Raw genomic sequence first — 14999 nt, forward strand, 5'->3', positions numbered from 1 at the left:
AAGAGAGAAGAAGATGAGGCTAAAACCAATTCCAATCCAGATAAAAAAAATCTCAATTAGGGTTTCCTCCACATATATATAGAGGCTCACCCTAAGGACTTCATAATTAACACAAAAACACTCTAAACAACCCTAACAATCCCTAATTTAACCCACACTTTCGCTGCGGTGCGTTCGAACGCGCCTGATTGCGTTCAAATGCGAAATTTCCGTTCTCTGTCGATGTGAACGTGATGCAGGTGTTCGAATGGCCGCGTTCAAACACACCCATTTGCCTTCGAACGCACCCTGACAAAAATATATTTTATTGATTCTACTTACTCAACTAGATAAATAGACTCATTGCCATGAACCCAATATCACGCGTGGAGCCCATATGGATCGAATCGTATCAAATGATACCAAATAAAAGAAAAATTAGATTAGTAAGTAGATGAGCTCTTTAAATAGAATGTGAGGAGAAAGATGAGTATATTTTCTTCTTTTGAAAAGAATAAACAGGGATCAAATGAATAACAATTTTTTTTTTCTCTCTGACAAAAAAGAAGAAGCAAAAACACGTTCATCTAAAAACAATGAAATTGGGTTATTTTCCAGAGAAAACATGAAAAAAAATTGTAAAGTGAAAATTGACTTAGACTTCTATTATACATATAATGGAAATATGAAATAGAAAAATAAAATTATCAAGTAAAACTTAACTTAGCTTCACTTAATATACATACACACACACACACACACATATATATATATAATTTTTATTTATTTATAAAATATAAAACGACCATATGAAAAGAAATATTAAAACTTTTGATCTAACCCGTAATTAAATCGAAAGTATCTTCTACAAAATCATTCATTACGGGTAGACGAACTCGTTAAAAAGCATTGTGTGCACATTCTCATTGATTCGGGGAGTACACACAACTTTCTAGATAAGAGATTAGTGAGGAGATTGGGTTTGGATGCCGTATCGACCACGGGATTTGACGTTGCTATAGGAGACGGCACAAAGCTTAAAGTGGAGAGCATGTGTTGTCGGGTCGGTATACAGGTACAAGGACACGACATCATTGTGGACTTGTATCCGTTAGCACTACGAGGAGCGGACATTGTCCTTAGTAATGCATATATATATATATATATATATATATATATCAAGCATGATCAAAGTAATGCATTCATATAACATGCTCATTTTATTTTTAAATATAACTCATATGTGTTAATAACATTGCTCAAGTAAAATTGGTATCATAATAATACTGGTCTAACATGTTATTAAGAGTAATTAATACAATTACTTTCATGTTCACTATTATGCTAATTTTTGTCAGTTTAATCTATAAAAACTATAATAGATAACATTTATCTAACTTATTTAATAAGTATTAAGTTGTATTAAATATGATTAACGCTTTACAAATGGAACGAATTCATCATTAGAAATAGTTAATAGAGGTACCATCTAATCCATTATTATGGAAAATACAATCAACTTATAATAACTATTATTATAATTTTTTATCCTTAATATTTAGCTAAATTAATTTATTGAGGCCAACAAAGCATACAACTCTAAAATGAAAAGCTAATAAACAAAATTGCACAAGTCCTTGGGCCAACCCATAACCCAATCATTTGGGCTGTAGGCTAAAACCAAGCCACTAAACCAACAAGTGGGCTAGGCCCAAGGCCCAACTCACGATTAGGGTTGCTATCTAACCGCAGCTCAAATAACAGGTAGCACAACTTGTGGTGGGTCGTGGCTGAAACCACAACCCACACAACCATGGTGGGTTGAGTCCGGCCAACATCCCTCTTCACCACGGAGGGAGGGGAAAAGACTCAACCTACCATCACCAACGACCACCATACTAATGGTCCAACCCACACCAATTGGACATGGGATTCTAACCAAAGAAATTGAGGGAAACCAAAAGAGAATAGGAGAACGCCGATAGGAATGGTTAATGACAAACAAACTATTCCTATTGTTGGAAGCTCGAATCAAGTGACCGAGCCATGAAAGCTGGAATGGGGAGCATCAACACCATCCTCTCATGGAGAGGAACATGATAGACAAGAGAGACATGGCCAGAGTTGACAATAATAATCAGAAGTATATTGAGAAATTGGCGAGGGAGGCTACGAGGTGTAGCGTCCACCAAAACTTAGACTACTAACGACACAAGGTCATTGAAGAGAAATTTATAAGCAAATATTTCCCTTTAATTTTCTTTATGAACCTACTTGTAATGCATATACTCATACAAGGATGGACCTCTTACACACTTTTCATATTTTGAAATATTTAGAAATATATTGCAAATGACATAAACTTTAAATATACAATCAAAGAACCATTAACTAATTAAAATAGAGCTTAATTAGAAAATACAAGCATGCATGCCTCACCTTATTTGCATCTCATGTTATATAATAATACCATCGTCTATGCAATGACATCAGTAGGGAATGAGATGAAGTCGACGAGCTACCCTCTTATTCAAATCCCACCATTTTTTTCTCCTCCAAAGTAACCCAAGCCTCCATTCCCACATCAAAAAAAAAAAAAAAAAAAATTCTTTGCATGGGCACGAGGCCGGCCACAGCCAACCTTTCCCACCGCCTCTCTTTCTCCCTCCCTCTCTCTCTCTCTTCCTCTCTCTCTCTCTCTCTCTCTCTCTCTCTCTCTCTCTCTCTCTCTCGCCGAGGCCAGCCTATCACTGTCGCCGCCATCTTTGGAAACCGCCATTGCCACCTCCACGAGCGCCGGTGAGCTCTTTCTCCTTCTCTTTCTTCTCTCTCTCTCTCACTATCTCTCTCTCTCTCTTTCTCTTTTTCTTACTTTGGGCTTAGGCCCGTCGGAGCCGAGCCGCCGGCAAGAGGCCGGCAGCTGGCTGGCCACCAGCTTCCGGTGCCCTCCCCGCCGGCCCAGGTCCGCACCTCCCTCTTCCTTCCCTTCTCTTCTCTTCTTCTTCTTCCTTCTTCTTCCTTCTTTTCTTCTTCTTCCTCAACTACTTCTTCTCTTCTTATTTTTCTGCAACAGTGCTGGGCCGAGCCCAGCACTGTAGCGGCCAAGCCCAGCACTAGTGATCTATTATTATTTTTAATTTTATTATTTATTTATTTAGGTATTTCTGTCTTAATTAATACAAATAGATTTAGACATTATTTCTTTTAATAATAATACATATTCATCATTATGATTATTGTTAATTAAAGTTTATTGATGATTAATTAGGTTATAAACTATTACACATAAATATAGGTAATACTTATATTTATTTATTTACTTATATGTATATTAGATTAATAGATAGATTTGTAAATTATAATTATTAGATTTATATTCTAATATTCTTATGATATACATTTTAAGTAATTCTATTAATTTATTATATATTGTTATTTTTGTACCAAATAAAATACTAGGCTTATGTATTTATTTATTATTTTATAAAGTAATCTCTAATTAATCAAGATATAATTATAGTTAGGTTTTCATCTATATTTTTATTTTTATTTTTATCTGTAATTAAAAATCTAGCTAGTTATAAAGATAAGTAAAAATTTTAAAACCTTCTAAATCATCATATATTACATGAACGGATTTTAATCAGATAAACGACTAACATCATACTACTTAAATAATTTCAAATTCCGACCCCCATGTTCAAGATCCCGTGGACTTAGCTATCGAGGCTTGATCATTGTCGTAGCAACGTGAACGAGTGGTTGTTTGGTATTTGCAGTGGTGGTGAGTAGTCTTATCCCTTAGACGCCTTTATCAAATTATGTTATATTATATATTATGTACATGCATGTTTTAGCCTCCAGCATGATTATATGACCTTATCTAGAGATGATTACAATCGAGCATATTTTATCATGTATCTGATTATGTTGATTTGGGATATGAGCACATTGGTGATATATAGAGATGATGAGAGATGATTATACTGTTATAATGTTATGTCTAGTTGATCTGTAGCATGAGTATGCATGTAATTGATTAGCATGAGTATACATGTGTTGACTACATGATCAGAGACTATATTGCATTATTTTTCTCTTGATTCCTGTTTCACCTAAATTCATGTTATGCATTGACTTATTATCGTACTGGATATATGCATATGATCTATCATTTAGAAGGAACGCATGAAATGTGATTGATAGGATAGTTGATAGAAAGCGTGAGGATACCCGAGTAGGCGCGAGGGTTAGGACATCACTAATTCGGGGTAAGGCCTATTCACTGAGCCTTTTGCTCATGACTCTCTTTATTTTTTTCTAATCCCCTCAGATATGTGGTACGTAATAACGACTTGAGATATCTTGAGAAGATATTTTAGAGCAATGATGAGGTGAGCTATAGATGCGAGACGGTATAGATGATAGTTTATATAGGAATTGAGCTGTACCCGTATTTGATATCTGTACTCTTTTGTATTAGACGATGAATTGTATAATACAGGTCGAATCATAGTGTACTCTTATATTAATCGTTTTAGTTGTATCTTGATAGTTTGTTGTGGCCTATGTGGGTCCTACCAAATTATGTAGTAGTTTAATGTATATTATTGTGGACTGGGATATTCATATGTTAACAGATTTATTTGGTTAATGATCTAGTGATAAATTATGTGATCATGGATAGGTTAGCATGTTTTATTTGATGATGTCATGATTATATGTGCAGAGGAGAATATCTATGTGTGACAGGCCTCGCTCGACTTGTTGCGTGTGCCGCGCGTGCCGTGTGGGCACGTGGGCGTGCACGTGCCGGGCGGGGGCGTTATAGAAGCACACTTCTCTCTAGCAAAAATTCCCTCCTCGACTCCACCCATGCCGGCTTCCCCCACCTGAAATTTGCATCGTTCAACAGAAGACGTAACCAACTATTAAAGAAGTAGAAGTCCATACTACTATGATCGCCGCTATTATTCACATAATCTTCCACCACCTTCCTCGTCTTGTCGGTCGCAAGCATCATCCCCTTCGACCCCTAAAGCTTCCCCACGAAGTTCGCATGGATACTTTACTTTATGCTCCTCAGCTCCTACTCGAGCCATCATTTCTCGTGCTAATCTTTGTCATCTTCTATTAAGACGGCTAGACATGATCATCGGGCGAGGCGGGCCAGGTTCATGCCAACCGGGCTTAAGTATTTGTTCATAGCCTGACCCACCAATTACTTGGGCCGGTCCGGATTCGGGCCGAGCTAGAATATTCAAGCCCATTACCGCCCACTAGACCATTAGATATCGAGCTTGAGTTGGATATAATAAGTCTAATATAATTAGTTAAATATAAAAATATTATATTTTATTGAGTCAAGTTTAATAGGCTTATATGAAGATATTTTAATTATTTTTCATATGAACATACTTATATATATATTGATATATAGTTTACTAAATATCCAATGTGGGACTAAAAAAAATATTGAAATATGCATGCATTATGAATTGGGCTATAGATGAGGGTAGTGGATTAAGCTTTCGAATCGGGTCGACAGGCAAATGCTTAGCCCATGCTGCCCACTACCATCTCGGGCTCGGGTCAGGCCTAAATCAGGCTCGGGTCGGGCTTAGCCCGATTAAAACCGGGTGGGTTCGGGCCGGATTTAGGCGAGTTGGGCCCAATGATCATGTCTAAAGACGACAGAGGACATAACTAAGGTACAAAGATTTCTAAAGAGGAATCCACCTAGCGGCTCCATCCTTGATCGAGTGTCAACTACGATCATGGCGGTCGATGCCCTCTTCGCATTTTTGACCAAATAATCCCTCTCCATATTTTTTATCGCACCTCAAACTTAATAGTAAAATTGGTTCTACGACACTATAGCACTATATAAAATGTTGATGAGTTTAGCATTTGACATAGCCAAAAGTAAAATATTAATTATATCAACGTTTTATATTAGAAAACACTCAAGAATTAGAGTGTTTTATCATAAAAATTTGAAAAATATAAATAAAAGTAAAATTTGGAGGAAGTAGTCTTTTTTGTTTATACAATGCTAAGCACAATTGATTGCGGGGAATAACTACTTAAGTCCCAACTTATAAAATTTTTCTATATCTTCACAACAATATATTTTATATCTAAAATTAATAACCGAGCACAAAATTATGGCATTATAATTTTTTTTCTTTATATTTTTACCGATATCTTTCTCAGTTAGTATTTTTAATAATAAAACACTTAACTTATCAATATTTTATGTATATCCTCTTTTTCTAATTAAGCCTGAATTGTTCGGTTGTTTTGTTTCAATAACGTTTTATTTAAAGAAATACTGATTCGATCAATATTTTACTTTTGACGGGATAAAATGCTTAACAATTTAGTATATTTATAGCTACAGTGAAATAGACTATTTTTAGTATTAAGTTTGATATATATATATAGTATGCATGTACACTCTTCTATCCATGACGTGAGGCCAAGAAATCAAATGAAAATTTATAATACATCACATATTAGCCCTAAGAGTAAATGCAATTTGTACAAGACGATACCAGCGATCGATCACCAGAACATATAAATTGTTAGAGCTCAATTGGCACTTGAGAAGATTAGGCATCTATTCCAGGACCAGGATATGCGGGCAGACTCATTATCCGCTTGTCGACCACAGGACCTCCGACAGTGAAGTGGTAGAGGCTCTGGAACTCCAAATCTTTTAAGCAAAGAACCTCATGAACTGCATGACAAAAGCGGAAGTTTGTATCTATCATTTGTGTATTTCATAAGAACAGATATGATTGAAAGTAAAAGTAAAAAAAGAAGAAGAAGAGATTCCCTTCAAATTTTGCACATTCCGTTAGAAATATAAACAGAAAAGAACGATAATATTTCTGACAGGGTTTATCACTACCAGGTATCTTTTGGAGCAATTGGTGATCAAAACCCACCATGTTTGTGAAGCTTACGCTTTAGATGCTAGAACATAGACTTGGCGGCCTGATTCTTCGTATTGGTTTTAGTTCATTTACCTTCTCAATACAATGTCAAGTTGAGTAGACAAATTCATCAAAGGTTGAAAGACATAAGCAAAACATACATTTTAAGACCGAATGATTAAATTTGTATGAAGTATCTAATTAAATTGAAAGAACAGCTCTTGAAGAGATTTTCCGATAGGGAAGTTTCTTTGGTGAAAACAGAGGGACTTTCATTATTGGAGACTCGAATAAATATCCAGCAATGCATTATGTTGCTTAGGTTGCATTAATGTCAAAAAACCAAAATTACACTATTTCCGAGTCTAATGTGCATGAAATGCTCCTAATACTCTTGGAAGGAGCTTGTTGAGTTGACCGCCTATACCCTATTCTCCTATTTTCTAGCTTCTTTGTCTGCATTTGTCAAAATGGTGCTTGCCGTTATTATCTGCCGTCATGTTTATTCATCAATAGGAGGTAATCCCACCTATCAGTGAGAACTACATCCAGATGGAGTTATTGCACAATGTACACCGACAATAACTGAAGAATTAGTTCCTAACACTCAGGATATGAAAGATGATGGTAACTAAAAAAGGATCTAGTTCAAGTAAAGAGTATCACGAATGTGATGACTTAGCATATGCATTAGCACAGCGGGAGAGAGAAAGAGAGGCTCTACACATAAAAATATAAAACCAATATGTTACAAAAGCTTGGATCAGGGTGTGGGCATAGGAACTTAAAGCTTTGCTGAACATTGAAGATTGAAGGGAGACTGAGCAATTATATACCAATGAGATAGGGTGCAAGTGCAATTTTATCAAAACACTTGTAAAGTGTAAACTATGTTGTACAATCTAAAAAATTTATAGGATCAATTCATATTATTTGGAGAAGATTGATATGTGCAAAGAAATCTGAATTCCATTGAAAGAAGAAGAATTCAGCAATATGCAAAACTCGGTCCGGCGGTGCGAACCGCAACACAAAAATCAACCTAATTCACTTTAGAAATATAAGTTCAGTACAAACTGATTTGTACTTGGTTCGAATCAATCGATCGTGACTGAACTAAGAAAGTCATCAACTAAATTGGACTGAAATTTTCTTTTGCTAATTCTCATAATATGTATCAGAGGTGTTTTTCATACTTTATAAAAGAAACCTAGAGACAAAGGGACTTCACTGAACTCAGGGAGATCAAAGTATTGTATACATGTTCTAGGTTTCCTCATATAGCATGCTTTCTATCAAAGTGTTATGAAAGCTACTTTATATTTCCGAGTGCTTGTTCTACATTAGAAACTGACCTAAAACATCGAAGAAACTGAACCATTCATCAATCTACTACAACACTTGTTCAACGAGATAGATCTATAGCTCATGTGCAAACCAAATAGAGGCTTTCTATTTTACAGGAATAGTTCATTGCGCAGAATGCACGCAAGAGGTTACATATACACTTAGGCATCGGTGTGTCAAGAGGAACTGTAAGTCTTATTCTTTATCTTGGTGAAATAGATTTATCCGTTCTGGACAAATTCGTAGTGTTTTTCTCTTAAATAAGAGAGGTTTTTTATATTAAAAATATTGTGTCGTGGTCTTTGCCATGTTTTTATTTTTCTCTCTTCTACTAGATTTCGATTTTCATAGTACTTTCATAATCAATTTTTCTAGCCTTAGTAGGATTATGCTTTTCCTTCCATTTATTATTATTGTAAGATGCCTTCTCAGATAGACAAGTTTAAAGCACGGATACTGAGGACGACATGGACCTTCAAGCCGCTTGCAATGCCTTGTTTAAATAGACTACAAATTACAAAAGGCAAACCTAAAACTTATAGAAAAGACAGATTGAAGACTAAAAATTGAAAGTCAAGTTGATCATTGAAATGGAGCAACTTTACGAAGAAAAGAAGAAACTTCAACAGGATTTGAATAATTCGTTATCTCTATCTCATAATTTACCTTCCAAAGTAGTTTCCAAAATTGATAAGATTAAAATTTTCGAAGTTCATATGCATGAACAGGACAAATCTAGGAAAACCCTAGATAAGATAATAAAGGAATTAGAATTTGATTTATTTAAGGCTAATTAATCTCTTATAAATTATCTACAAGTTCATTAAAGATCAGATTGAGATAGCAAAGTGACACGTCTACTTTTCAGTTTTCACTTCTTTGATAAGTAAGCAATATTCCAAGCAAAAGAACAAGATCATATGGAGGTCTATTTCATAATGATTTTTTACTACTGAAGGTCATGTTGACTGAGTGAGTTTTGGATTTATTGTGTTTGGGTCAAATTTGAAAAATACTTAAAAACACAATTTTTTGCTGATATCAATTTTCAATTCGACTTACAGATTTTATTGGATTGGCTTGTTAAGATGATAAGTAATTTTAAAGCCAATATGCTATTTTTATGGACTAAAGTTTTAGTTGCTTGGAATTGAATTGAAAATATTTTAAGAAACACTGAGGTTTAACACTTTGTATTAACAAATAAAAAAATTGTCATTCAAACGGGGTACAAATGGATATGATTGCCTTTGATTGATTACTGATTTCTTCTGAGCAATTCTTCTTTTGACTTTGATGGTTTAGTTGCATAAATATTTTGATTACTTTATATCCATATGACTGATTCGGATTTTTGAATTCTATGTTAATTTTTTTATCTGAATATTGGGGAATTCTTAACGTCATTCAAACAGCCTCCGTTGTATTTTTTGAGTTCTCCCTTCAATGTGGTGTTTCATCTTTACCTTTTATTACTCTTGCTAATTTTTGACAAAAGAAAAAGAATTTGTTTAAGTGGGAGAAATGATTTTTATTGTTTTACTATGTGATTTGCTTATATTGACAAGATATGTTGAACTTGCTTACATTGACTATGACCTATCATGTTTGAGCTTTATGAACATAGATCATGTTTCATATTTTGATCATATGCTAAATTGATTAGTCATCTACTTTAGATATGCATTGAATATCTTGAAAAATTGTCTTGACGATATTGCGTGGATGTGATTGCAATTTATTTCAATGTTTAACAATTTCTACAAATTGTGAATTGCTGAATTTGAAATTACCCCTGCCTGATTTTAATTTGAGCTAAATTAATTTGAGGATCAAATTGCAATTTGTCAAATTAGTTTATGTTCCTTACATACTTGCGTTTTACAGGTTACCTAGTGTTTTGATTCCTTGCAAGAACTTTAGATTTGAAATAAGTCTGTTGACTTTATATTAGGATGATTGTATTTAGAGAATTATGTGGTTTTGTTCTTGATAAGCTGGTTACTCATTCATGGTTTTGTTCTTCATGAGATGTTCTATTATATGTCTACATACTACGGGCTGTGTTTAATGCACTAAGAAGGGTGTACGGCCAGCCATATCCCCAAGAGAGATACAGCTTATGCTTTGAAATAGTTCCATACATGAGTTGTAACAGCAATAGTAATGAAAATAAAGTTTTCAATGTAGTCATTTAATCTATAAAGAGTAAAATGCTCCCTAGTTGATATTGTTATCGTGGATCTATTAAAAAAGCAGAAAACTTAGAACTAAACATTTAGATAATAATCAGTCAAATATATTGCCTAAAATACTAGAATCATGGAGGAGAAGTTGCAGCATAAATTATTCCAACAAGACAGGAGTAGCACAAATTGAAGATAAGTAAACGTTGTAGATTAGAGTTGCTTACCAGCATCATCAAAGTAGCAACCAATTCCAGTAGCAGAAATCCCAACAGCATGTGCTTCGAGGTACAACACTTGACCAAGAACTCCAGCCTCCCAGAACAACCGTGGATACATCCACGCATTCTTTTCACGCAAAACTGGCTCAAAATGGGCAACCATCCCTAGACTGAAACACCCATCTGAGGCAATATCCTGTATTTTGCATCACGGTTAGATCAATAAGAGAAGGATCACGAAGCAAAATAAATATTATACATGCTTTACAATCATCCAGTTTATTCATTCCTCAAAACCAAGCAACTAATGTTGATAAACTTTAATAAATAACTGCAAATAACTATCTTGCTTTGAGGACCAATCTTGCCACAACTTGGAACATGCATAACCTATTTTTACAAAAAAAAGTTAAGACTTTAGATTCCTATACAACAAGAAGATGGACAAAATGTGCAAATAATAAGTATAGTTCACTTAGCAACAATGGCATCTGTTAGTCCAATTGCATCATAGGAAGGAAATAGAACAGTAACGGGAAAAAGCACTGAAACTGTAGCATTCAGCAAAAGAACACAAACAGCACAGAAACATCAAGCCGTCTACCTCAAATTAAAATTGGATGATGGATCTCCATACCTGATGGCACGACAACTGCTTGGCAAGCTCCTGACAGTCACCTCGAGCAAGCCTATACAGTGGGAGGCCATCCGGGCACCCATCAGGTTTTGTCCATTCAAACTCCGTCCTCATTGAGCGTCTCAACGCATCAAGATGACCCTCATTCCTCACCAGGAAATACAAGCCTTTGGGCAAATCCGTGACACTATGTACAAAAAGCACGGCGTGCACTTCGGCGTCCCATGTCAGGACCCTGAAGGGCAACGCATATTGCTTCCCCTGCTTCTCTCCCGAACCAAGCTCCCCTGACGGCAGGCAATGCAAGAGAATCTGGTAGAAAGTGTCCCTTTGCATAACATGAACTCCGTCCATATCCACTGCGCTTCGCCGCTTCCTAACAACCTCCCTAATCGTAAAATCCTGATACAATCCCTCTGATATTAATCCACTCTTATGAAATGGATTTATCGAGAACCGCTCATCATGGGCTGCCGCCGCCCGTGGCTTCTTGATCGCCTCTGCGGTCCGGTATATGACATCCCAACAGACATGGTCTTTGCTGAGCGAGTTGCGCTTCCCAAGCCACTCCAAGGAAGGGAACTTCCGCAATGCCGAGCTTAGAGCCGAGTAATCCACGTCCGGCTCGGCGCCAGCCGGGAAGAGGAGTAGCACGCAATCCGGGTGCTGGGCTTCGATCCATGGGAAATTTCCCCGAATAGGTCGAGAAGGCAATTCGTCCGGCGGCGGCGGGTAGGAATGCCGAACACCGATCATTGCCTCAAGATCATCGTGCGAGAGCCCGTCGAGGAGGCGCGCGTCCCATCCGAGCGCCGCGGCGGAGATCGCGACCGCGGCGATCGCGTGGCCGACGTCGTAGTTGCAGTAGCGGAGGGCTCGCTCGCCGTACTTCCACGCCTCGCGCCAGAAGACGGAGGAAAGGGAGAGGAGGAGCAACGACGGCGGGGGGAGGAGGGAGGAGGGAAGGGAGGCGCGGATCTCGAGGGAATGATCTTTGGGGGAGTAATGGGCGATGAACGGGGAAGCGAACGGGGAGCCTTGCAGCGGCGAAAGGGAGATGACGTGGGCTTCGGTGGGGTGGAGGTTGCCGCTGCTAGGGTTCACACGGAGGGACCACGTCGACAGGCCGGTCGTCTTCCATGCGGAGAGGGAGAGCGAGTCGTAGAGGAGGCGGGAGAGAGAGGAGACAGAGAGAGGAGAAGGGGGAGAAGGGAAGCAGGAGGACGAGAAGAGGGAGTGGTAATTGGGGGAGTCATGGGGAAGTAATTGGGGATGGGGAAGGGAGAGGGAAGGGGAGGAGAGGAAGCGGAGGAAGGGGTTCGGTTGGTTGGCCCAGTCGAGGCCGCGTGGGCCCCGGGCGTAGCCGGAGGAGAGGGAGTGCTTGGTGCGGTTGTGGTAGTTAATGGCCTGGTCCTCTTGCTGGGTATCCGGGGTTAGCGTAGGGGCAGTTGAGTGCATGGCCCGGAGACTCTTAGTAGTAGATGTCGGTGGTGGTGTGGGTAATCGCCGGCACCTTAGCGGGAAGCGGGGAAGAGAGTTGGGAAGGAAGAGATACGACATTAAATAAAGTTGTGTGTATAGTCGGTGGAGGAATGGTCAATGGGGCAAAAGCCAGATAGGGTGGAGACCGTTATGCGGTTAGCACTAGCAGTAAGACGGCTCATCTCGCCCGATAGCCCGAAACCCAGCCCAAGCCCGAACTGGACCCGATCCGTCACCAAAAGCACGACCGGCCCCGGCCCTGATTGGTACATGGTAATAGTAGAGGCTCAGGGTGGACCATGCTCCATAGCTTTCCTAGCTTCCAATTTCCAAAATCACCTTTTTTTTTTTTCATTGAAACTTTTAAAAAAAAAAAACTATTAATCTCAAACAAATATTAACCCAACAAATATTTAAAATACATGTTATAATATAAGACCTCCAACAAACAACCAAAGTATAACCAGTAAAATCTTAACAAGCAACATACCCCTCCACAATCAGTATCAAGTAGTAAAAACTAACACAAACAAAATAGGAACAAAAACTAAATGTCTCGGCAAGCTCAATCCTCCAGAGTGAGCTGCTTGAGTTATTCGGTGAGCTCTCTTCATAACTTCCTCCCCTTGAATCCATGCTCATCACAAAAAATTTTGTAGTTATGCTCCAACAAAATACTCCCCAAAATAGAGAGAGATCAACAAACACTTTAACTTTCTAGCCTTCACTTTAATATTATTCAAAGCAAACAAATTCCTTAGATGCTTGATATTGCTCTTAATTCCATAAGTTTTTTTTTTATTTTACAAATAGTTCTCTGCATATAACCACAGATTTGAAATAGGTGCTCCACTGATTCACTCTATAAACAAAAACAAAAAAATACAACTCGCATTACCAGACTACCCTTTCCTCAGCAAATTATATCTAATTAGAAGTTTATTGTTACAAGCTAACAATAAAATTGCCCTAACTTTTAAATAAACTTTCAGTTTTCATATCTTGTGCAAGCCTTTAGATTTAATTCATCCATCATTAAGAAATATGTGTAGTGATTTTGCTGTAAAGATACATTTTTTTTTTCTCAAATCTCCAACTAGTTTTATCCACTTCATTGTTTATCTATGCATGACTACTGCTAATCAAATTAATCATATATTATTCTTCTGTTATTAACTGATCAATTAAACTTTTAAGGCACTACAGACACCATCTCTAACAATCCAACACCTTCTGATCCCAAGCAATATCAAAAAGCGTAAGAAAACTCTTAGTAAGAGAGCCATCTCCAACAAATCTATCAGTTTAGAATTTTACCCTCTTACTATTATGCACATTAATTCCACTGTAGACTAGCTTTGAAATATATCCATTTTGTAGAATCCCTCTCCAAAATGGAGACATTCTAGAGGAATTTATTAATTTAAAAGATTTTAACTTAACTTTCTTATAATACTTCTACGCCGCAATCGAGGACCGCATCTGATTATTAAAATTAAATAATCTCCACCATAACAATTGACACTTGCACCTGATTATTAGAATTAAGTAATGTCCACCACTATTCTGCTAATAAGACATTATTTTAATTCCTTTAGGTTAAGAATTCTCATACCACCATACTCCTTCCTCATACATATTTTATTCCAATCGAGCAACCACAGCCCTTTTTTTCTTCTTGGGTAGTGATACGATTCGATCCATATTGGCTCCACGCGTGGCATTGGATTCATTGGGATGAGCTTATTTATTTAGTTGAGTTTGTTAAAAGGAATACAAATATTTTTTGCCGGGGCGCGTTCAAACGTAGGGATCGCGTTCGAACAGTGATGCGAACGCCTACAAACGTTCGCAAAAACAGAGAATGCAAATTGCGTGTTCAAACGAAATCGAGCCGTTCGAATGTCTACATACGTTTGTATTGACGGAGAACGGAAATTTCGTGTTTGAACGTGATCGAGCGCATTCGAACGCACCTCTGCGAAAGTATAGGTTTTGTTACGGTTTGTTAGGGTTGTTTAGAGTTGTTTAACTCAGTTGATGAGTTCTTAAGGTGAGCCTCTATAAATATATGGAGGAAACTCTAATTGGAGTTTATCTTGATAATTGAATTGGCATTAGCCTTTATCTCCTTCTCAACTTATCTCTAGCCATTGGCGCCCTCTCTCATCTCCCTTCTTCCACCGCTCAAGTCTTTGGTCGACCT

The 14999-nt window shown here is 37.5% G+C and overlaps 1 protein-coding gene across 1 annotated transcript; it reads right to left on the bottom strand.

Annotated features, from left to right (window-relative positions):
* Positions 1–6394: 6394 nt before the first annotated feature.
* On the bottom strand, positions 6395–12900 carry LOC140798447 (uncharacterized). The gene is made up of 3 exons (XM_073152277.1): positions 11312–12900; positions 10681–10870; positions 6395–6721 (listed from the first exon to the last, which is right to left on the bottom strand). The coding sequence occupies exons 1-3, from the start codon at positions 12869–12871 to the stop codon at positions 6594–6596; spliced, it is 1878 nt and encodes a 625-aa protein (XP_073008378.1). The 5' UTR covers positions 12872–12900; the 3' UTR covers positions 6395–6593.
* Positions 12901–14999: the final 2099 nt, after the last annotated feature.

Source organism: Typha latifolia, chromosome 12, assembly GCF_019914945.1.
Source record: "Typha latifolia isolate L0001 chromosome 12, TyphaL0001v2, whole genome shotgun sequence".
NCBI classification, from domain to species: Eukaryota; Viridiplantae; Streptophyta; class Magnoliopsida; order Poales; family Typhaceae; genus Typha; species Typha latifolia.